Below are 25,750 nucleotides of genomic sequence, written 5' to 3'. Positions count from 1 at the left end.
TTCCCAGGCTGGAGAGACGACTTTGTCTCTCCATCCCAAGAGGTGAACAGCACGCCAGGGCTGAAAGCAGGGGCTCTGGGGCCTGGGTTTGAATTCTGCCCCACCACTTCCTGGCTGGGTCACCTTGGTAAAGTTACTTAACCTCTTTGTGCCTCAGGTTCCCACCTGTAAAATGGGGTAAGCACAGGGTGGTTGTATGGAGTGAACGAGTAACATACCCAAAGCACCAAATACACGTTTGTAAATGTAAGCTTTATTACTTCCTAATTACTGTGAACTACGATGGTAATTCAGGTAACCTGCCACCAGGATCATGGGGCACCTGGACACTGGCTTTATTCATTTTCAACTGAGCTTACTCTTGCCTTCAAATAGGGAGGGGTTTTTGTTTGCTCATTTCTTTAAAAAGACTCTTTGTTTCAATAGCTAAGAAGCTGCTGACTGGGGTGCGAGCCCCATGTGCTGACCGCCAGCTTCCAGCTGGTGCTGGGCTGGGTGTTCTCTCCTTTTGCCTCTACTTGGTCATCCTGTTGACTAATTTCTGCATACAATTGCACTGGTTTTTTTGTAGTCAAAATAAAGTGAGGTGTGCAGTGTCCTATCCTCTGGAGAGAACTGGGAAAACTTCTTCCTCTAGGACTTGTCCCAGCAGTAAAGCCAACCCTCCCATCTGAATGAACACAAAACCCTGAAGTAAAAAGTGTTAACTCCTTCAATGCCTTTCCCTTTAGTGGCGTCCAGGGTTTAACACAGAACTGGTATCCTGCCTCCCATAACAATGCTCCTTTGAAGGCTGGGGCTGTGGAGGGAGCTGGGGAGATGGTGCTGGACCTTCTGCCTGTGGTCTGTTGTCCAGGCTGTGGCTGTGTTCCCACAGGCCAGCTGACTGTTGCCTGCTTGGTCCTGGCCGAGGGCAGACTGTGTTTGTGGCTTCATCACCCATCTACAAGTACTACGGCCGTGATTCCCACTTGCTTCTTGCAAGTGAACCCTGCCTGCCCGCCACATCCCCATATACCTTAATGCAAAGGTGAATTTGCTACAAACACCAGAGGCTCTATTTTGAAAAGTTGATGCTCCACTTAAAAAATTCAAACAGCTATAAACAGAATTAATATCACAGGAACGATGAAAATGTTTTAAGTGATTTTTCCAAAATTTCCCATTCCCTTCTCCTTCTACCTACTCTCTTGGTCCAGATATATCCAGCAACAATGATAGAGCCCTCTACCAGCCTACCCAAAAACGCCATAAGTAAACATATCGTTCAAGTAAAATCAGAGTATTTGCTACACAAGCATAGCGCTAACAGAGGCCCTATAACCAATCTTTTCCCATTAGAGTTCTGTCCCTAAGCTCCTCATGTACAGAATTTGGGAGGCCTCCCTCCCCACCAGCTAAAAGGTTAGTAGAGGGCAAGGCTGTTGGTTTTTCATGAAGAGTATCTCCATCAGTAAGGGATGCCTCTTCAGTGACATAAACCATAAGACTGAATTAGAAGTTAAGCTTCACTAGACAAGGAGAGGAGCGGAGCTTAAATCTTGTTCCCCTTCCCGCTCCGGAACAGGAGTTGAATAAGGCCTATAATCCAGCTACCTACCTTGATGGTCTTCACCAGGTTGGCAGTGCTGTTGGCGACTTCCTTGGCTGACTGGACAAAGTGCCTCTTGGCTACTGGGTTGGCCGTCTTGGATGAGGCGATGCGGCAGGCATTGCACAAGGCTGATGTGTGCTTGGCAACAATGGTGGCAGCTGACAGGACCTACAAAGCATGGAGCTAGGTTGGGGGTACCCCATGCTACAGTGCAGAGGGGTCCACCCTGGTCCTTGGCCCTGGGTTCCTGTTCAACTCACATGTTCAGAGCCTATGTAATTACAAGCATGTCTAGTTCTGCCACCCTCAAAGTCACTCCAAGAAAGAGGAGGGCAAGAAATGTTAAGCAAAGATAATAAAGAAAGAACAAGAAAAAAGGAGGTGCTGACATAGTGGTGGGATAGGCTGAGCCCCACGTAGCCTTAAAGGAGATGTAATCAGTTAGCCTTTGGAATCCCACATAGGAGGTCCAGGGTGTAGAATCTAGACCAAGGTTTACACATACACAATTTTAAGTTTTCTAGTAGTCACCTTAAAGTAAGTAGAGAAACAAGAGAAATTAATGAAATAATTTCTTCTATTTAACTTGGTATATCCAAAAATTTCATCATATAATCAATTTAAAAATATTACTGAGATTTTATCATCTTTTTTCATACCAAGTCTTTGAAATTCAGGGTGTACTGCATATTCACAACCCATCGCAATTTGGACTAGTTCCATTTCAGGTGCTTAACAGCCACATGTAGCCAGTGGCCATCAGACTGTAGAGCCCAGATCCAGATGAGAAAAATACATATCAAGGTGCAACAGCTCCCTTCTCATCCATGGGAGAGCTGCTGACATCTACTGAGGTGTCTGGCTCAGGAAGTTCCACAGGCTCCACCCCGCCAGCCTCAACTCATTTGCTCTCCTGAATCCACCTGTTCTGCTTTGCTGAGGCTGGTAACACCCCTTTGGCCTTGCTGGATGGGTAAGGACTCCCAGACACACCAGCTCTCAGGGCTGCTTTAGGTCCACACGGTCCTTGTGTTTCCTTCTTTGTTCAGGTCCTTCTCCCGCCTCAAGAATGTGGGCCCCAGGTTGATGGTGGACATGTCACTAACAAGACTGCCTCTGCTACCCCCATTCCAGCCACTTCTCCTTCCTTTCGGTACACACTGTTTTAATAAGTGACCGGTACCCTATGCCACTCAGGTATGAGACATGTTATGGAATGTCACACACACTGGCTCTTCATCAAATGGCACTCTGGCTTCTTTCTGTGCTGCAGATTCTACCCAACTTTGAGGCCCGGTTCAGTGCCGTCCCTTCTGGGAAGTGAGCCCCGACAGCCCCCTTGGAGAATTAATCACACCTTCCTTTGCACATCCCTGGCACTGTCATCATGCATGGCATTTTCCAAACTTTGCCCAACACACTAAGAGCCAAGGGGTAGAAAATGGAGCCCTGCACACACTGACCCCTTACAGCTAAGCACAGAACAAGCCCTCAACGCATGTCCCCTGAAATGAAGACTCCTTGTGAATCTCACTGTGATTACTTCACTCCTTTTGCCTTCTGGCACCCCATTTCAAGGTACTTACAAATTTCCAGATCCATCATATTTTGCAATATTTGTCCCCACCCAAGTCATTATCTACAGTGCTGGCATTTAGCTACCTTTGCAAGCTCTGAAAGAACAAGATTCTTTACTAATTTCTCATAGCCTCCCACAACCTACCTAAAGGAGCTGCTTAAGGGCTTGAAATCTTACATCCTCCCCAACAGTTACCTGTGATGGGCTGCTGCCAGGGTCCACCAAGTTCTGGCATGCCATCTGGATGGCCTGGTTAGCCCTGGCAAACTGGATGGGGTCCACTAGGCCCTGGTGGCCTGCCTGGCTGTTTGGATCAGAGATGCCAACCAAGTATGCAGCCTAGAAAGGGAAGAGAAAAACCACAGCTCAGGCTCTATGCTCCCACGTGAGCCTGTCGGGGATGATGGTCCACACTATATATGCTGCTGTCACACTCAGGCACTGCTTAGTTCAAACTGGTCAAGGTCATCTCATCCCACTCACCAATAAGGGTGTAGTAATGAACAGGCTTATGCCAGCTTGACATGCCAGCAGGAGTTTATCACAAGCTCATGGAACAAAGTCTCCTTGTTCTTAGGAGAGAGCCTCAAGAAATTCTTCTTTGGGGGCATGGATAAGGATGGACACAGCCCTGACTACTCTGGCAGCTGTCTTGTGATCACGAGGCTGCCCAGCCTCCGAATGAAGCTGACTCTTTGGCTGGCAGACAGGAGAGGCAGAAAACAGTGGGTGCATGCAGACCAATGGCGTGGAGCTGCTGGGTCAGCCAACTTTGGAGCCTGCCCTGTCCTAGGGTTCCTCATCTCATAGCTTACCAAAGCATGTCCTTATTGCTTAGGTCAGTATTTTCAATAGCAGAAGGGATCTTAATTTTGTAATTGAGTACGATGGCCCAGAAAAAAACAACAACAAAAGAGACAGCATTTGGTTCCCAAGAGGACAAGAGGGCACAAAGGAAGGTCTTCCCTTTGCAATTCCGTTTAGATGTGTCAGCCAAATAAAAGAGAAAAAATGAATCTGTGCACAGGAATTTTATCTTATTTCATTTCCCCTGAGATCTGAGGGGAAGGATGAAGGTAGAGAATTTCATCCCCTAAACTAGTAATGTTTCTCTGTGGTTCAGTAAAATCTTCTAAGTTCAAGGTAATTGTCAAATGATGAACCCGTTAAAGTAGATGCTGACATCTTTGAAGCTTCTGTCATAGGAGGTCAATCATCATTGAAAATACATAGGATAGTCAAAGAAGGGCAAGGAATGTGCCATATCATTTCTCTGCATGATGGCATCTAATTTTTTTCTCTCTCTGATTCTAAAAACAGCATGATGAAAGAGTTTTGCATTTCTAAAGCCTCAGCAAATTTAAATTATTTAGTGCTTATTTTTCTACCCCAAACAACTCATCTATAATAAAAACTTTTAAAACGATTGAAATGTTGGCCTCTGAACCTATATGCTGGGTCTGTACTGAGTCTCGCCGTGCTCCCCAGCCTGGCCCATGGCTGCTCTGCTCCTGGGGGGTAACTGGCTCATGTTTTGTGTAAATGCCCCAGCCAGCACAGAAGCCACTGTCTTTCCCATGGTTTCTGTGGTGGTACTTGGAGAAACAGGTGCAGCTGGAGTTCCCCCGCACCTCCCACAGGGATCTGGCACAGGGCACATGGGTGTATCAGGACCAGCCCCTTACCTGGGCTGCGGCCTCTGTCAGTCCACAGAGAGCCTTGGATGCAATCCCCACACATTCCCCAAAGGCAGGGAGGTCCCCAGTCTTGGCATTCTGTGAAATCCCTGCCATCGATTCACCCAGAACCTGCAAAACAAACGGCCAGCAACATTCTCTATCCAGCATTGCCTCAAACCAAGGGGTAAAGGAGGCTACACTCCAACTTTAACATTCAAGGCAACTGAATTTGGAACATTTGACATTTTCTCCTTTATTTGTATTAAGAAGAGATGGAAGAGAATTACATCATTTCCATTCCACAAAGAGATATGTACAATGAAAGTATAACCCCAAAGTTATCTATATTCCAAGGAGTTACAGTTAATATACACAGACTATATAGTAGAGTCTATAAAAGGCAACTCATAGGTGAACGGTCTAAACTGAGAACTAGTTCCTAGAATATAAAAATCATATCCACTGAGCTGTAGGTGAGGTCATAAACAGAAAGCAGGAGACTCACCCTTCCAGATATCATTTGTCTAGTTACTGACAATAAAATTTAAATAGAGATCTTTGTTAAGTATGTTTCCTGAAAACTATAAGAATTTTGTCTTATTTTGAAAATCGCTGGTATGGTGTGTTCTTTCTTCAGAGATCTTTACAGTAACAGCTAAAAGATATTTTAGTGTTCAGAATCCAATCCAGAGTGGTCACGCATCCTGTACAAGGTCACAGTGAAGGTCACATGGGCAAGTACAGGGTGCACGATGCGAATCTGATGTTCCCTCACTATGTCCCAGGAGGGCTGGTCATATTTTCCTGGGCAACAATGATGGAACTGAAGGATGTCTTACCCTTTGGAGAGACTATGGTATTGCCAGGTCTAGAACCCAAAGCAGAGACCATTTGTCAATAAGCCATCTTGGAAGGGAATAAATTTCCTAAAATTGCTTAGATATACAAAATAATCCAGTTTACATAAGGACTTGCCAAAAAAAAAAGAAGGTAGAGGGTAGTTTCATGTACACTATTTCTCCCTCCCTCCTAAGCTCACATTCCTCTTTAAGAAGGAACCATTTCTTTAGATCTGAGTGTGTACACATCCTTCCCTTAGACAATCATAATTCCATAAAAGGTACTGGATGAGGATATTCTGGTTTTAGCCTAAATCAAACTGAGTCCTTCTGACACTACCAATACAGATGTTTCCCTGCTAGAATAAAAGTAACCATGTTCCAGCTACAAAGCCAGATTGCAACAACTCGACATCCATTCATCTGATGAAGGTGAAATTTTCACATTCTCAAAAGACATTGGTACGATTACTACAGAGGAGTGTTTCTCAACAGTTTGTTTGTTTTTTCCATTATTGTTCCACTAAGGAGCCATTTAAGTTTTTTTTTCCTAATCAAATACCAAAGAACAAGATTTCGTTGAGTAAGCTTAAGATAGGAGCAGGGTAACAAGCCATTACATTAACTTAAATTTTTTCAACACCTCTCCAACATCCTACCAAAACAAAACAATTTCACCCTCCTTGAGAATGCATGCCATGAATAGACTGCAAAAGAACACACATGAGGATCCCACGTAAGTCAAGTCACTGAAGGACTTTCCAAATCAGTTCCAGTGTAGAAAATACACGATTTGACTCACAGTAAGACCCAGTTGTGAAAAAAGAGAGGAAAGGGTTCTCAAAGTATGGTTCCTGGACCACAGGGGCAGGACCTGGGAGATAGTCTGAAATGTAGAATCTCAGCTTCATCTCAGATCTACTGAAACAGAAACTTGGGGGTAGGCAATCTGTATTTAACAAGCCCTCCAGGTGATTCTGATGCACCCTCAAGTTTGAGAAGCTCCTGAGCAAAGGGCTCCACAAGGCTTCATGCCACATGCGGCTAGCCCTGCAGACCAGCCATGGGCAGATGCACATAAGGCACGTCTAAACTACTCCCCACATTGACAAGCAATGCTAACTTCTGACTTATGGTACAGACAGTCTTACCTTGGAGTTTTCCATCACACTCTCAATGCAGTCAAAGTAAGAGAGGTCACTAACAGGTTCATTAGGATTGTCCAACATCCCCTTCACAGTCTACAGAAGAAGAACACAACATAAAAAGCAAGCAAACGTCATACAGCAAGAGAAATGCAACATCAACTACCAACTATCAACTTTCCCTCCATATATAAGTTTCTGGTCATAATCACTTTTACTCAGATTTTTGAGAATTTAGATCATGACATCATGACTTCAGATTTCCTGTTAGCAACACAATGCTCATTATAGGGGAGCGGGTCTCTGGTTAGCTTTGCCAGAGATTAGAATCTCTTGTTTTCAGTTTTAAAGGAGAAGAAACAAGGTAAACACAGAAGGATGGCATTTAAAACAGATTAAAACATTACTATAAGGCAATACATGCATGGTCAATTAGCACAATTTCTCTGCAGGATAATTCTAAGGAGTTTAAATTTCAAAAGGCCATTCATTCATTTCTTCATGACTAGTAAGAACCCTCAGTTTTTCCAATTTTGGAACATTTTAATGGGAAGGCATGAAAGAAGGTAATTCCCCCAAACTGCCCATTGCAATGGTTCATTTGGTTTTAATTTAAACAGTATAGAAAACATTTATTGTTGTTTCGGTCCTCATCAAGGAAATAAATGGGTATAGGGGCCTGGCTCTCTGTCTCTAAGCCACTGAAAACCATGGCTAGCTCAGTCATGGCACTGTAATGACCTCTGATCACCACTTGTAAGGGACTTTTCCTGGGGATGCAGCCATTTATCCTCCTCCCCAGGGAGCGAGAATGTACATTAGGACCCAGCAATCTTTGGGACACAGCCAACAAAAAGACAGTCATTTGAGTTACAAAGGCTGGTTGGGGGCTGGGAGATAAGGAAGGGGAACTGCTGAGCTGTTAAAAATGGGAGGGAAAGAGGGCAGTGTAAGGAATGAGCTCATTTCATTCAAGAACCTCCTCCCACTCCTTGGATAATCAAAATTGTTTTAGTAACAGCAATCCTAAAGTCGTCATATTTTTCAAACAAGGATATCAATAAGGGACGGAGTATTGGCACCTAGGCCAACAGAGCTCATTTAGATCAACAGCCTACATATTTATATTTGCAAATGTGAACAGAGCAGAATAGGGTAGTAATTCAGCCAATGTAAGAAACATTCTCAACTGTTTTCAGAATGCTTCGGTCCTGTGATAACAATCCCCTTCTCACTTCCAGCTGTGCACAATGGCCTAGTGCCAGTACCAGGGCCTCAATCAAATGCTTTAGGAGCTGCAGTGGGTATTCCCACCATGCCAGACCCATGCTGATTTATCCAGAAATGGAAGGTACCTTGGGACAATCAACCCACATCTACTGAGATACCCATCTGGCACCTCAATATAACCTGCATTGGTTAGGACTGCAGGTTAGGACATACAAGTAGGTACACTGATTTTATGTTTACCCACACACACATTCTATGGGGATACATAACTTTTCCATAAATAACATGAGTATGAGTATAAAATGAAAAGTGCCCACACTGTGTTCTGGGCCCTTAGGGGACCCACAGCCACCTTGACTGTGTAAGTAGTATTAGTCCTAGGATTCCTCTTACATATCCCCTATATGGTACAGACACAATATATGGGAAAATCATTTTTACTCAAAAGCACACCTATCCCAGCCTCTAGCTCTCTCCCCATTGTTCCAGAACAATCTCTCCAATATTTTTTAGGTAAAAATTGCTGATCTTCAGCCTACACCCAACATCACAGGCCTCTTCCTGTTTGAAATAAAGAATCCTTTAACAAAATACATCTCCTCCTGCTGGAAAAATGAGAAGCAGGAACGATAATCCCAACTAAATCTAGTTTATCTTAGTTTCTTTCCACTTGGATTGCAACTTTGGCCTTAACAGCCTCCGAGGAAAGATAAAAGGCAAGGACAGAGAAGAGAAAACTAGCCCTATAGGGAAAGAACAGACACAGACAAAGACAGACAGACACACAGACACAGACACTCCCTCTCTCAAGTCCTCAGCAGCCTTCCCAGGAGACCCAGGGACCTACCTCGAGCTCCCGCAGGGCATTATCGCACTCTTTCTGGCCCGGAGCTTGTTGGGTACACAGAGTGATGAGTTGATTGATGCTCTCTGTCACAGCTCTGTGACAGAAACAGAATTTTTTTTTTTTTTTAAGATCAACAGTAATTTCCCCTACAATGCTTTGCAGGCTCACCAGAAATACAATTAATTCACTATTTTGGCTCGGGACCCCAGGAGAACTCTTCCACAGAGGCTCTATACAACCAAAAATAAACCATACCCAGGGAAGACAGAAAGAGAAACCTTATCTTGCCTCTGATAATTCATTTGCTAGACCTGGAAGGGGTCCTAATACAGTTGACCTTTGAACAACATGGGTTTGCACTGTGCAAATCTGTTTATAGGTGGGTTTTTTTTTTTTTTTTTTTCAGTAAAAGTCACACCAGTGTGTCTACCTCTCCTTTCTCCCCTTCCAACTCTTCTACCTCTGCCACCTCTCAGACAGCAAGATGAACCCCTCTTCCTCCACTGCCTACTCAATGTGACAGGGATGAGGATGAAGACCTTTATGATGATCCACTTCCACTTACTGAAAAGCACATTTTCTCCTCCTTATCATTTTGTTAGTAGCTCAACTTATGGCAAGAATACAGTACATAATACATTAACATACAACATATAAACTATATGTTAACTGTTTATGGTATCAGCAAGGCTTCCAGTCAACAGTAGGCTGTTGGTAAAGTTTAGGGAAGCAAAAGCTATACACGAATTTTTGACTGTGCAGGAGTCAGTGCCCCTAACCTTTGCATTGGTCAAGGGTCAACTGTAGTTTTGCTAAGAAAGCTAATACATTCATAAGAAAGAATTTGCAACAAGCAAATAGACCATATTTGCACTATTTAAGACCCTTAATCAGCAGCCCCCAAGGAACAAGACAACCTGAACAATTTGGAATATTTTGTACATTTTTTAACACACAGACATAAAGTGAACTGTGCCTATGATTTTAAAATTTCTTCCTCCATTAAATTCTATGTGATTGACTGGTTCCTAAAAGTGACCACAAAATTATTCATTAAAAGACCTATTTTCTTTGTTAACATTAACAGAAATAAACTAGGGACTCTTATATGACTTTACTTGTTTTTATTCTTAGAACATAAGAGGTAGCCCAGATTTTTCTACATTGACAAGCACTCTGTCCCTCCTGGGCAGCCCCTGTTTAATTTGTCTGAGCTCATGACATGGATAATTTTGAAAGTCATGGCCATTTGTAGTTAACTTTTTATAAAGTATAAGATATGGGTCATAGTTCTTTTAAAAATTGTTTTGCATATGTAAGCCCAATAGTTCCAGCCCCATTTGTTGAAAAAGACAATCTTTTCCCCATTGATTTGTGTTGCACTGATCTACATGGTCAATGTTTTGTCAATACCACACTGTTTTAATGACTAGCTTTATACTAAGTCTTAAAATTGAAAACCCATGCATTTTATAAATGAAAAATCTGAGATAACTCCCAAAGAGGATGCTACAAATAAGCAGTAGAAGTAAGACGTAAACTCATGCCTTTCTGACTCCAAAACCAAATACATAGTTCTTTTCTGCAGTGTCATAACTGGTCCACACTTCTGGCAGGGCCCCGAATTCTACTCAGTTTCTAACCACTGCAGCTTTGGCAAGTTAAACAAAAATAAAATAGGCACATATTGCTGTTAATCACCAACACTAATATAAAAGATGCCTCATTTTATTAGTTAAATTGGCTTTGCAGCTTCCTACAGAATATCAAATTAGACAGAAAATGATGTTGCCAATGTACAAAAGCAAGCAGCTTAATTATTTGATGAGGAGATACTGCTTTCAATTTTAAATTGAACTAGGGTGATAGGAAAAATTCTAAAATAGTTTTTGTAAGATTGACTCTGGTGATTCATTTATTTGGGGACCACTATTTAATTAAGGTGTCATTGGGAAGCACCGTGCTGTCCATGGTGCAAAGCAAAACAAGAATAAGGAGACAGCCGGACAATCCCCAGTTCCAAGGACTGTGGAGGGGTGTAGTCCTCAATGTGCGCATTTAAAGTACCCCCTGGGGAGAGCAGCACCCTGTTCTCCGTGGTGGTGGCTTTGAGACACACTTCTGAGATACGGTGGCATATATCAACATCATAATGGCATGATCGTTTGGTGCTATTTCCACATATCACAGAAGCTTTCTGTTTAGCTTAATTCTCTCTGTGTTTTCTGTTTATCTGTGTTTTTAAAAAACCGTGTTACTATATAAAAGCTTCTTCCATTAAAAACTAAGTGTTTATAACTGGTGAATCCAGAGGATATACAGCTGTGGGAAAGCTGCCAGTTTTCCTCATCTCTTAAATTTTTCTGTAGATGTAAAGTTTTTTCAAATAAAAACTTGGGACAAAAACCAACAGACTAAGGGTTTGTGGTTGGGTAATCCACAAAAGTCCCAGCCCAGCATCGCATGTCTAAGTGAGATGCTTGGATAATACTGATCCAAAACTAAGAAGCATTATTTAGCTATCACAAATTCCCATAACTCATTTTACAGTCAGGATTAAACAGCTAAATAAGTGCTAAGTGGTCCAGAGGCAAACAGTTATGTAAATTTGACAATGAAAAATAATATTTATGTTTTAAACCCCAGCAGTTATCTATGAGCAAAGAATATGGAGCAACCCAAATACGCAACAATAAAGGATTAAATAAATATACAGCCCACAACAGAATCCTGGGGACCCATTAAAAGTCATTTCCTAATGTCACAGATGAATATATGTGTTACATGATTAAGGAAAATAAAATTTACAAGACAGCATAAATAGAATGGGCCTACCGCTCTAAAAATAAACATATATATGCGTAGAAAATGATAGAATGACATATATTAAAATGTGAAGCGACTTTATGTTATTTTGAAAGAAAAACTTTCAATAAATCTACCCCCCATTAGAAATTAAATAATTTACATTATCATAAAAAATATGGCCAAAATTAGAAGGGTCTCTGGTCTTTGTAAATCCAAATAGGTCTGAAGTATACTTTGATTTTTTTTTACAATTTTTTTTAATGATCAAAGCTACATAAGTTCATTTTGAAAAATACAAAAAAGCTAAATAACCATAATGCTACCTTCCAGAAACAGTGTTTTCATCTAGGCTTATCTATCTCCTCTCAGTTTCTAAAAAATTGGGATGTACAACTTCAATGGTTAAAAAGGGTTAAGGCAAAAAATTATTTAGTGTTCAGAGATGCTGAATTGATTCAATTGAAGTGTGAGAGCTCTGGCTGGAAGTTTCAAGTAGATACAGAATTGGGGAGGAGTGTGAGAAGAATCAACCGCTTGGTGCTTTTGATGATCTATTTCGCACAAATCACCCAGTCAGGAGCTTACAGGGTAAAAAGCAGTAGCAGACACCTCTCTTCCTGCCTCCAGGGAAGAGGCACCTGGGAAAGGAGGAAAGAGCAAATCGAAATTGACCTAGCTGTATTCCCAGGGTCCTGTTATGTCAAGGCACAGATATTAAAAAATAATCTAGGCTGGGCGCGGTGGCTCACGCCTAGAATCCCAGCACTTTGGGAGGCCGACGCGGGTGGATCACTAGATCAGGAGTTTGAGACCAGCCTGGCCAACCTGGTGAAACCCTGTCTCTACTAAAAATACAAAAATTAGAGGCTGGGCGTGGTGGCTCATGCCTGTAATCCCAGCACTTTGGGAGGCCGAGGCAGGTGGATCTTGAGGTCTGGAGTTCAAGACCAGACTGGCCAAGATGGTGAAACCCCATCTCTACTAAAGATACAAAAAATTAGCCGGGCGTGGTGGCAGGTGCCTGTAATCCCAGCTACTCAGGAGACTGAGGCAGGAGAATTGCTTGAACTCGGAGGGCGGAGGTTGCAGTGAGCCAAGATCGCATCACTGCACTCCAGCCTGGGCAACAGAGTAAGACTCCGTCTAAAAAAAAAAGAAAATTAGCTGGGCATGGTGGCATGGGCCTGTAATCTCAGCTACTTGAGAGGCTGAGCCAGGAGAATCGTTTGAACCCGGGAGGCGGAGGTTGCAGTGAGTCAAGATTGCGCCACTGCACTCCAGTCTGGGCAACGGAGCGAAATTCCATCTCAAAAATAAATAAATAAATAAATAAATAAATAAATATATAAACATAATAATAATCATCTAGCTAGGCATGGTGGTTTGTGCCTATAATCCCAGCTACTCTGGAGGTTGTGGTCAGGAGTTCGAGACCAGGCTGAGCAACACGGCAAGACTCCCTCTCTTAAAAAAAAAAAAAATTATTTAAAAATAACAAAAATAATCGTTTGTATCTCTCTAGGATGGCAAGGTGTTTGCAATCTAATTGAAAAGGCAAGACAATGAGAAGACAAGGTACAAAGAAGTCGGATGAAAGAAAGCAGTACCAGGGCGGGACACCTGGCAGGGCATGATAGATGGCTGAGCTAGGGAGCAGATAAATGCAGGGACTCACAGGGAGCTAGAAGGAAATGAAAGCCTTAGCCGCCAGGCGCAGAGTCTGCTGAAAGGGAGGGTTCGATGTAGACTGAAGCAATTGGAAGTCAGGACTGAGTGAGATCCTGATTTGGATGGAGGGAAGGCAACATTCTCTGTAAGACCCACAGAGAGCAAAGGTCTCTTGTACACCTTTCTGTTTACGGAGCAGGTGCACTCTTCTCATTTGTGCTGCTTGCTGGACCATCCGTCTTCACAGTCTTTGGGGACAGGAGGAGCCCTGCCCAGCAAGAACCTCAGACCAAAGGGGAGCCAGGGGGACAGGCGCTACCTGCGAGTTCCTAGGGAGCACCCTCTGTGGACTGGAAAGCAGCTGAAACCTGGCCCTGGGGTCTGATGCTGGCCGCTGTGGGCCTAAAGCCTTCTCAGTTCTGGAGTCCTTCTGGCCAGGATGACTAGTGGTGAGCAGTGATTCAGGGAAGGTGCTCAGAGGTAGGATACCCCCTTCCTTTTGGCAACTGCAAGCTAACTTTCTATTTCCTTGACTAAGTTCAGGGAGCACCTGCCCAGCCCCTGGTTGGGGAAAAAGGCTGACGAATGGGTGACAAAGGGTCTCCAGCTTCACCCGACTTGTCAGAAAAGAGCCAGAACCCAATCAGTTACATGGGAAGAAAATGAACAAGCCAGGCACTAAATAGCAAATGACTTCCTCTCCCCTAGGCATCCAAAACCAAGGGGCTAGGTAGGGTCCCCAAAACGCACCCAGGCTCAAAGGCAGAATTAAGAACAGAGGAACAAGACATTCTCTACATTTTTCTCCAGAAGCAAACCTTTTCTTCCCAGAGAAAGCACGACCGCTGACACCACAAATAATAAGGGGTTCGAGACTGTTAACACAACAGGGCTGAGTTGGTCCAGGCCTGGGCCCTCGCAGTGGCATTTCTGGGGACTTTGAGGATATACACACAGGAAGGACAGGCAGGACCTGACAGTCTCAAGAACAAGGAGGACAGAGGACTGAAGACTGAGACTATGATGATCAGATCCCTTCTGCCCAGCTTCCTGTGCACTTTTATGCAGGACTGTTCTAGGCCCAGATGAAATGAGGGGAGCACGTGCTGAGTCCTGCCTAACTCCACCAGGGCCACATCCCTGTCTTAATCACAGTGTCCACTCAGCACTGGGCCTCGCCCACATCAGGTCTGTGATGAAAATCTATGTAATGAAGACATGAATGAATAAGACAATGAATGAATGAACCCCAGCCTGGCAGAGCTTTGTGTCCCAAGAGGAGCCTGCCTGACCCTCTTGACCTGGCTGGAGTTTCTGCTGAGAAACAGCCCCAGGGAGCAGAAGCTTGCCAAAATGCGCCAAGAAACCAAGGAGAATGTGCCAGCGTTTTCTTGCACCAGTTCCATCCTGAGACAATCATTTTCACATGATGATTTTTAAGTGCTTACTTGGCTATGAAACCATCAGGCTGGGAATTCTCTGTCAACTGCTAAAAGCCAGGACAGAAAGGCAAAGAAAGCTTTTTTTTTTTTTTTCCTTTTCCCCGTGTCCTTTCTTCCAAGCCACCACCAGGGGGCCTGCAGCTATACACAGAGCCATACACCAGCAATATTCTTTCCGGGTCTGTTTCCTTCTATAGCTGGCTTTCAAAAGGGCAATTTATACATTCCCCCTCCTTCCCACAATTTAGGAGAGTGAAGACATTCCAAGTTGGAAACTGTAATTTTGAAATGATGCAAAAAATTGAAGATAATGAGAAACATCTGAGTTCAGATACCTGGAAATGTCAGTTGCTTTATCCAAAGGCTCTTTGTAGGGAAAAAAAGGAATGATTAAGAGGGGGTTTTCTATCAGAAACAGCTGCTCAACAGAACAGACATCACCCCCAACCCCACCTCCCAACTCTCCCGCCATCGAGGGAGGTCACTTATTTACTAGAATAGTCACTAACAAAGCATGAGATGGGGAGATGGGAAGATAATTTTCCAGTCCTCTAGTGGCTCTAGCTATTGTTTGCAGTTAAAATGTACCTTCCAGGAATAAATGAAGAAAACTCAAGGGTTTGCAAGCAAACTGCTCTGACAGTGTCTAACCCTTTACACACACACACACACACACACACACACACCCCCCACTACAAGCCGAGAAGGGAGGAAGGGCAGGTTTGGACCACGAGTACCATGAGATCTCATGTGCTGAGAGCTAAAGATAGCTTTGGGATGATGCAGTTCACACCCCCACTTTGCAGACGGGAAAGTTTAGACAGGCTGAGCAACCTGACCAATGCGACTGAGTCAGTCAAGTAGTAAAAAGCTTGGAATATAATTCAGGTCTCCTGATGTCAACAATTTAAAAAACAGCCACTGAGCTCCCAGGGGAGATATAAAGACACACACACACACACACACACACACACACACACACACACACACACAAATAAGCAAATTTTAAAAACCAAGTTTAAAAAAAGAAAGCAGAATCAAAGCTATGCTTTTCAAAAATCACGAATCTGCACATTTTGAAAAGGCTTCCAATTACTCTCTATCCCCTAATAGTCCTGCTTTTAATCTCTCTCCACTGTCAGCTTTCTTATATATAATGTGATGTTAAATAATGCTAAGAAAACATGCCTGCACCACCACAGAATCATGACCACCCTACTCTCTGGGTTCAGGAAAATGAAAGAGGAGCAGCTGATATGAGAACCCCTTGGGCTGTCACTGCAGTGCTCCACATACCACATTCAACCACTAGTTACTGAACTAACTTGTGGCCCTGGAGCAGAAACTGTACTGTTTTACCCACTTCCCTGTGTGAAACCAATAGGAAAGAAGGACACCAGAATCATCCCAAAATTCACACTCATGTTTTAATATATTTCCAAAAACAATTTATTCCCACTGACTCCCTACTCATCTTAAAGTGGAGCCTTCCCCATGTGAGAGATACAACGTATTACATTCAGTCTAACACTGATGCCAGGCACACGGTTAAATGCTCAACAAATGTCTGTTAAATGACTTGATGAGCATCGCTTTTTATCTTTACACTTTTTGGTATTTTCTGATTTTTCAAGAAGCATATGTTATTTTATAATCTGAAAGATGTAACACTGCTTTAAAAAAACTGTCTGATCCATTGTGTTTACAAATCAAAAAGGACCTTACGTCTAAGCAAGTCTCTACTGAAAAGGCTGTATGAGAAGACGGAAGGTATTTTTAGCAGGGAAAGAACATGAAAATGAACCAGTTTTATAAAATACCAGAGTGTCCATCAGTCTCAGCTCCACCTCCCATGACCTAAGGACAGCACCAATTCTTTGCTCACAAAACTGGGAGGATGTCAGGCACATCTCCAGACTGCAATGACACTGTTGAACCACATACAAAAGCACATTTTGTCCCACTCCTACCTTGCAGCTGCAGCCAGGAGATTTTTTGCGTTGGGAGCTCCTGGATCTACAGAGAGAGACTTGGCAGCTAACAGCAGCTTGCTGGATGCCATCGAGATATTCTTGAGGTTTCCTATCACTTGGATCTGGTCTTCTTTTGTCTGGAAGGTCAAAAGGAGCCAGAGCGATTAGGACCTGTCCATTTCTTGAAGGAGGCATTCAGAGAGCTAGAAGCAGCATCCTGACATGCAGGCAGGTTATCTGTACAGATCACATTAAACCCAATTAGCCTGTGGATGCCTAACTCGTTGAGACACTGACCAGTGTCTACCCTTCTCCAAACAGATGCTCAGATCAAGATGCATGCCATGGGGAAAGAAATCCATCCCCAAGTGGGTCAGCCAAGAGCTGTGCTTTCTCACAACCAGAGGCATTAAGCGGGGAGCGGGGTGGGAGGAGAGCGAGTGAGCTGTGAGCCAATGCACAGACCAGGCAGCGATTCCAGCGTCTTGCTCAACAATGCTGGAGTTGTCAAGGAGCTGTACATCTCGGCCTGGCACAAACGACCAGCACTGTCTCGATATTCAGAGCTGACTGCATCCCTAAAGTTCCTGACTCGAGAAAGGACACATTTCTCACCTGGTTGCCATCTGAGAAACAATTCTTTGTAGATACTAGAAGAAGATACACCCTGGTTATCTCTTTTAGGGAGGTCAAAGCAGCGCAGGAAAAAAAACAGCTCTGCAAGCTGACACCAGATCAGTCAAGCTCCCTTGTTCTAAACAAGGGGTTTATCTGTTCATCTGAAGGAGACAGTTTTTAATTACTTGACACTCAGTATTAGACACAGACCATTTGAATGGTCCATTAAACCTCAAATACATAAATATTTTTACTTTATTATCCCACATTTGAAGAGCTGTTCCAATCTTTGTTAAACATTCTCCTTCTTTCTACCCTCCCTCCAAATAGTAAGACTATGAATTCTGTTGGAGGATCATGCGAGAAGATATCCTTCATTACTAACAGCACCTCATGCATAAGCTGACAGTATCTCTGGGAATGCCATTCCCAAGAGGGCATAAGCTTCCTAAGTAGCAAAAAGAATGCAACCATGGCCTGCCTGCTTCCAGGTTCCTTTTCCTATTTGTTCAATCAGTCTCAAGGATGGATTGTCCATCTGAGAGGAGAGGCTAAGGTCAACTCCAGACAACCACCTCCACACCCACCTGAGCTTGGCCAGCCATCTCAATGCCAGCATCGAGGAATTCATCAAAATCATCGCTGAACTTTCCAGAGGCTGCAGCCAACTCTCCACTCTGGCCCCGGGTGGCATGGACAACTTCCCCAGCAGACTGGTTCAGATCAGCTGCTGCCTGGTTCAGTTCACTCTGGGCTTCCTGGAAAGGCTTCGTGCTTGGAGGTAGCTATGGGGAACAGACGGCACACCCCATGAGACATTTTGCTTTGTCGGGGAGGGATAAAAGGAAGGTATTGTGGAGGGGAGACAGACTCTTCAGGGATGCATTTGAGTCATCACGACTAAAAGGCTCTGAGTCATCTGAGCCCATTTTATTAATAGGTTTGACCCTCAACATATACATTCATTCATTCAAATTTATCAAACACCTACTCAGTGCTCGACACTGTGGATCTAAAAATGTAAGCTATCTACAGGGGCTCAAGGTTTCTTATGTGGCAGAGACAGGATCCACACCAAGGTAATCTAACTCCGGGGTCCATTCTCTAAAACTCTACCCTATTTTGTCTCTCTTAAGATGAAAGCTACGTTTTAGCTTTGTAAACTAAACGGCAGATGCTATCAAACTTCAAATCATGTTCTTCCAAACTAATAGCCAACAATTATATTAGTGGCCTTTGCTAATAACTTTTAAATGTCATCTAGCAGAATGATAACCTATCTGTGAAAAGTTCTAGGGAGTTAAGCTAGACTCTATCCATCACCCACATGCATTGCCTCTATACCTGTGCAGAGAAGAAACAAAGATGCACGAGCACAAACCCTCCTTCAGCAGACTCACAAAGCAGGGACGGGAACAGGCCCCAAGATGAAACTCCTCAGACTACTTGCTGTCTCACTGAGTCTTGGACACATGTACCCTTCCAACACCTGATTGTCACTATCTGAGATGTCCTGATAAGAAGCCAGGCGATCACACACCCCTTTGCCTGTCTCTCTGGGATGATCCGAGAGGAAACGGCAACATGGGCTCAAAGAAAAAGTAAGTTTTAAAAGCTTCACCTGGGAACTTTGTTGATCAGACAGCAAAACATGGAAAACAAAGACTGGTGGGAAAAACAGGACTCCTAGAGGAAGGGTTAGCTGCTCAGAGATCTCACGGAGAGAAGACTTCGCTCACACCTAATGCAAGCCGAGTCCCCCAGTGTCCTTTCCCAGTCTAAGAACCTCTCACCGAATCCACAAGCAGCTTCTTGCTGGACTCCCCAATGCTCTTCAAGGCCACGTCCACATCCTTCTGCCCAGGGAGGCAATTTACGCAGTTATTCAAGGAGTGAGAGACGGCTTTAGCCACCTGAATTCGTGGAGGGAGAGAAGCACCTTTAAGTACAAACATTTCTGCGCACTGGTTGGGAACGGGCAGTGATGACACGCAGAGCTGAAACACACACGAAAATGACCCACCAGCATCCGCCTGCCACCATCCCCTGTCTTACACCACCTCATCCAGGCCCCTCGTCCCAGAGAAGATGTTTTCCACCCTCTTATTGGGATGAACATTCTGTCTCAGCAAAGGGTCCGACACAGTGACACAGCACATCCCACCTGTTCCCCAAAGCCAGGCTAAGCCACAGTTTTGTGATTCAAACACAGAACTCTCCAGCATGAGGTCAGGTTCTAAAGCAAAGATTTCTTATACCAAGAGAAATGAAAATATCTCCCTTCTTGGGAGCCCTGCTGAGGTCACCGAGGTGGAAGGAGACCTTGAGTTTTTTGGATCACAATTGGAAGGGCTGTGGTTAATTTCCTCTCAGTGACCCATGGGGCCATCCTCCCAAACCTCACTCTACCCAGGGGCAAGTGGGGTGCTCTGAGCACAACCTGGAGTTGCCCTCATGCCGTCTAGCAATGTTTAGTGGCCCCCTGTATGCATTCTTCGGTATCCTCAATTAAAAGGAAGGTCTTTGGAGGTGAGGAGGGTCATTTCCTGTAATCTAAGCCATCTCCTTCCCAGCCCCACGTCTAGGACTCTGCCTGGATGCTCCTTAGCCAACTGGTTCCATCAGGCAGTTGAAGAATCATTCAAAGAAGTAATAGAGAGCCAGGGTTGAAAACTTCCGGGTGGCCAGCCCTAGTGGATCTACCTCACTCCCTGGCGAGGAACAGCAATACAGGTCAGCACGCATAGGCCCAAAACAAGCATGTTATGTCCTGGCTCCGAAACTCCCAAGGACAGAATTCAAAGGCCCCCATACCCTCTCCTGATCGTGAATTAAGCAGATCACACATTAATGTAAAGAATACTAGGCAAGACTTACAAAAGTGAGTATCATGTATGGCCAGCACGGTTATGACCTTTGGAAGTTTCTGCAAAAAACTGCTGTGTCAGTGTTCATATCAGGGAAAAGTGCCCAGGAGACAGCCCACCCACATGTCCACGTTAATGATGACCATGACAACCACAAGCCTCACCTGAGCCAGTCTTTGTTGACTCTCTGCGTCTCCAGGTGCAATCAGGGCCTGCTTGGCCTCTTGAATGAGCATGGCGGAGCCCTCCATCACGTCTCGAGCAGAATCTAACATGGCATGGGCAGCAGCGGGGTCGGTTGTTGATGCAGCCACTCCACGGGCGGCCTGGGCCAGCGTTTTCAGAGCTTGGGCCGTCTCTCTAGCAGCCACCCCTGGGGATAAAAGTCCATCAGACTGACAATTAGATTCCATCTAAATGTCACATTTTACTTAGGAATAAGCTTCTGCACCAGGGCCTGGCACAGAAGGGGAGCTGCAGATTAGTTTTCATAAAATTTGAACTGCTGTGTTTCTCAAAGAAGTAGCTGGCTTTGGAAACATATCCCCCTGGCTCTGGGCCAAACCAAGAGACACGTTAATAACAAATGCAATACTAAAGACTTCCTCCCCCTGACTTGCCTTGCTCCCACTGCCCCACTGTCCCCAGACCTAGAACACCAAGTGCCTGGGAGTGAGTACACAGATGGACATACCTGGGTATGTTCATGCACACGTTTGCGGGAGGCCATTGAAAGGCACCTTTCTTCTCAATTGTCTTTCTGGGACGTAACTTACATACACTACAGTGAACAAGTCCACATGTGCAGCTCAGTGAATTGGTACGTATGGACACAGCCACATATCCACCATCAGTTGTGCTAGTCAATACTCCCTTCACACCAGAAGTAATCACTATTCTAATGTCTATTACCTTAGACTATTTTTACCTGTTCTTAAACTTCATGTTAACAGAACCACATACATGTATATTTTTGTGTCTGCTTTCTTTCTCTGACCATAATGCTGTGAGATTCAGCTAAGTTGTGATGTGTGGCAGTTCATTCTTTTTTCTTGCTATATAGTATTCCACGATACAAATATGCTAATATTTGTTTATCCATTCTCTTGTTGATGGACATTTGGGTTGTTTCTCATTTGGGGCTATTATGAATTAATCTAACAAGAAAGTTCTTATATATTCAAGTGGCCATATGAGATCACTTCTCTTTGGAATCACTTCTCTAGGAGTTAAATGCTGGATCATAGAGTAAGTATATATTTAGCTTTAGAAGATACCACAAAAACAGTTTTCCAAAATGATTTTACCATTATACATTCCACTGGCAGTCTGTAAGAACTGCAGTTGCTCTACATCCTAGCCAACATCAGGTATCATCAGATTTTAATTTAATCGTTCTGATGCATGTGTAGCTGCATCTCAATGAGGTTTTAACTTTTATGTCCTTAATGAGTAATGATGTTGAGCACCTTTGCATGCACTTAATGGCCATTTAGATATCCTCTTTTGTGAAGTGCCTGCTTATCTTTAAATATGCATCTAAACAGATGATGGGATTTGGTGATAAACTATGAATATAAACTAGTCCTTTAAAGCTGTAGCACTAACTCATGCAGAACAAACGTGAGTCTTACTACCTGGCACGCAATCCTTGACACACCCGAGAAGAGGATGAAGATTGGAGACGCCAGGACACATATGAGCCTGAGAATCACTGAACAGTTTACCCTAGAGCTCATCTCATAAAATTTCACAGATGAAGCCTGGTGCTGAGACGTATCTTGCCCACAAACGCTTCCAGAGGTGGCACGAGAGCTACATCTGAGCTTTCCTCACTTCGAGGTCAAATATTCTTTATAGTGCTTTTTGGGGTAGAGAACTAAGAGCCCTTTTTGTTAGAACACGTACGATCTAAATGAAAAATATGCAAATCGATGTCTCTCTCGCACTGAACTTTTGAAATGACTATTTTCTACAGGACTGAGCTGGAAGGTCTCTTGGCACCAGCGAGCGTGGTCTTTACTAGCCACTGCTTCAGCTGAGTCAGCACCTACACAGGAGGTGGTCTTTTCCTCACTGAGGGCGAGGCTCTGTGATACAGTAGAGTGTGAAAGGCCTCAGATCCATAAAACCAGACGGGTTTGCAGTGCTGCAGACTTGCTAATATGTAAATATTTAGTAAATCACACAGCTGGGATATAAAACTACGATCTAATCAAGGTAAATTACAAAGCTGCCAATCTGTCATTTATCTCATGGCACTTCTGAATACAGCTGGCGGAATGAAAGAATTTTAAACTAAGTGCTTTTTATGGCAGAGGAGAAGTCCAGAAGAGAAAGCACAAGGGTAAACAAAGCTAAGGTGAAGGAGAGAAACAATCTGAGGAGAATGGTCATTCCATTTTACGCTTAAGCTTTTGGCACAGGGTTGAAGGATGCTGTTGCTCAGGAAAGCGCCAGATGTAGTTAAGACCTCATCTGGCTCCGGCTCTGCTGCTGATTAGTTGTGTGGTCTAGACTGCTGCCTTTTCCCTCTGGGCCTCAGTTTCTCAAGGGTTTTAGGAGAGGCTGAGTTCCTAGCTCTGACCATTGCAGATTCTAGGCTGTGATTTCTAGACCTCTCCTCTTGTCTTCCCATTTGTCATATGGACTCTTGAATCCCCTTCTATTTGAGTCATATATATAAGTTTGGAGGAGTAAATCATTTATCATATGCAATTAGAAAAGACATGTTTATGCAAAATCCATTTAGTGAAAAAACCTTTCCTAGACTCATACAATTAAAAAAACACAGAAATCAGAAGAGCTAAATTCCAAAAACCTAAGCTGGTCCATCCCATGTGTTTTCTGCTAAGGACTCACTGTGAAATCTCAAAGCACATCAAGGATCTTCTTGAGGGAGATCACGTTTCTGTAAAGAGGAAGCCATACCATCAAAAGGATGAAACCAGGCTATCAGAGGTCAGAAAGCCCAATGAACACCCATGGCTGTGCATGGCTGAACACATAGCAACATTCTCAGTGCTCATCACTACAGGGTCAGATCTCCAAGCAAACAACACCCTCTGAATGGAACTGTTCCTGCAGTCAAAGTGTGCATCACAATACCAGAACCACCAGAGTGAAATACTAAAGCAGATTTCTGTTTCAATAACCACAGTCCTTTGAAAACACAGATTACTTTCACGGTATTCTTGCCATCTGGATCTTAAATGATACTCAGTAACAGAGTCTTATGAAGGCATATCAAGTGATATCAAATATAGCAGCATTCTTCATAATGGTTGCTATTCTTTACCAGAATTCAGGTGGACTGTGTATCCAGACAGTATTGGGCCACACAGCAACCTCAGAAGATAAAGACCAGGTATGACACAAACCTTTTATCTGTTCCAAAGTATTTACAAAGGGCTCTGTGTAATTGTAATCAGCTATACAGAAATATATTTTGAACACTGCACTGTATCTGCACTGGTCAAACAGAAACACAATTGTATTAGAATGCAGCCCGGTGGCAGCTCACGTGCAACTTCTGAAAATCCCACACACCTCAATTGTGGACAAGGAAACTGAGACCCAAGAAGTTTTCCACACGTGCTGTCTCTTTCCTTGCTTCCCATCCATTCTCCAACTTTCCTGAAACTGCCTTCAACAAGGAGAATAGTGACCTCCTTATTCCTAAAGCTAATGGATGCTTAAGTCTTCCATTTGACAAGACTTTCTGGGTAGCAACTATGTCTGTGGCTCTAGAGACATCCCTCTCTCCTGGTTTCTCTGCCCCCTCCACAGCTCCATGTTCTTCTTTCTTTCAAAGATTTCCATTGCCAGTTTCCTCCTTAACCAGTCATGTTCTTCAGGATTACAACTGACAGGATGTCGCTTACTTTACCACTCCCTGTTGGCAAAATTATCTACTTCCAATCATTATCATTTTACCAACAATTTTCAAATCTGTATCATCCAGCCCAGCCTTCTCTGCTGAGTTCCAGAGCCAAAGATTTAGCTGCCTAATGATGCTCTCCCTGCATATTCTCCAAGCACTTCAAATGGAATATATTTAGTGCTGAACCCAGCATTCCTGAACTTCACCTCCCCTACTCCTACTAATGGTCCTGTGTTCCCATCAGTGATTCATACAATTCTTCACTGAGCTATAAGGCCAAACACTTGGAACCATTCATGTTACCATCTCCACCAACTTCTAACCAGTCACCAATAATGATCGGGTCTTTGCTTCTTCAATCCATCACTTCATCTCCACTGTAGGACACTATCATCTCTTATCTGGATTAATGCAACAGCCTGCTTGCCTACCACTTTGTTTCCATCCAATCTATTCTACACATGGGAGGAAGGGCAACCTATACAAAAAGCAATCTGAACTGTGTCCACAGCTGAAAAACATGTTCATATATTCTTCAGTTAAAGTCTAACTCATTTATTTTAGCTTATGAGGCCCTTTAGGATCTGACCCTGGCCTAACTTTTCAGCCTTATCCTCTTACTTCTCACTTCCTCTTTGCCTATTACTTTCACCATCTTCAGTTCCTTCCATCAGCCTTCTTTCTCTCATCTTTAAGGCATCATACATGCAGTGCTCACTTATGCAACTGCCTTCCAATGCCTGCCAAAATTAAATGGGGCTACTTCTAGGCTGTTTTTCAGACACCAACTAGACAGCATATCTTTCTGGGTGTTATCAGTATGAGATGACGCAACCTGTAAAGTAGTCTTTTCTCTAAACATGCATTTCATCATCTACACAACAGCTGGCAAGATTTAGGGAAAGTGTGGAAATTTCTGAAATTTAAATCTCTCATATTACCCTATGATTTTCTAAGAATTTTATCCTACTTTTCCTTCTCCTAGAATGCTAAAGGAGTCCTAAACAATCCACAAAGCCCTCGCTAGGTGTCAATTCTGCTCTGAAAATTTCCCCTATCCTCCCATTGGGATAAAATTTTATGTTCTTATTATTGCAGGTACTATACATGCTGTACTAACTTTGTGTTCCTATTGTGCTCTTTAAAATTTTTATTTTCAAAGTAATAAATGTATACAGTTTTTACAAATCAAAGAGGATTTTGCTTGTAGTGATGGCAGAATAACTTACTGTAAACAGACTTCCCACATAGAAACTCTGGAAAACATACATAAAACATTTATTTGAAGGCACTGGAGAAATACCAAGGCCCCAAGGTAAGGAGGGCCAAGATCTTGAAAAGAAGGACTGAGTCCAATGTTTAGGGCTGCTTTTTCTCTAAAGGCATTTCCTAATTTGTAACCTGTTGCCAAGAAGCTGAGAAGCTGAATAAAGTTTCCTGAAGTCTCATGGGCTAGGAAGAGAAAAAGCATAGTTCTGAGCCCAAGAAACAGAATGGCTCTGGTAAATAGCAACCCTTTCCAATAGGACACGCAAGGGCTACACCCTTCAAAGGTAAACTGGAAACAGACCACACAGT

The 25,750-nt window shown here is 43.5% G+C and overlaps 1 protein-coding gene across 1 annotated transcript in view; it reads right to left on the bottom strand.

The window, feature by feature from the left end:
• Positions 1–25,750, bottom strand: part of TLN2 (talin 2) — a 454,454-nt gene that overhangs the window by 87,472 nt on the left and 341,232 nt on the right. Inside the window, exons 28-36 of the mRNA XM_025390086.1 lie at positions 20,454–20,662; positions 19,216–19,335; positions 18,010–18,207; positions 16,802–16,941; positions 8,914–9,007; positions 6,843–6,932; positions 4,859–4,981; positions 3,369–3,512; positions 1,601–1,762 (exon numbers count right to left, since the gene is read on the bottom strand). Of these exons, the coding sequence (XP_025245871.1) occupies positions 1,601–1,762; positions 3,369–3,512; positions 4,859–4,981; positions 6,843–6,932; positions 8,914–9,007; positions 16,802–16,941; positions 18,010–18,207; positions 19,216–19,335; positions 20,454–20,662 (1,280 nt within the window). The remainder of the gene's footprint in view (positions 1–1,600; positions 1,763–3,368; positions 3,513–4,858; positions 4,982–6,842; positions 6,933–8,913; positions 9,008–16,801; positions 16,942–18,009; positions 18,208–19,215; positions 19,336–20,453; positions 20,663–25,750) is intronic.

Source organism: Theropithecus gelada, chromosome 7a (assembly GCF_003255815.1).
Source record: "Theropithecus gelada isolate Dixy chromosome 7a, Tgel_1.0, whole genome shotgun sequence".
Lineage (NCBI taxonomy): Eukaryota > Metazoa > Chordata > Mammalia > Primates > Cercopithecidae > Theropithecus > Theropithecus gelada.
Note: the sequence above shows the minus strand (reverse complement) of the source record. Positions and strands in the feature narration are given on the sequence as shown.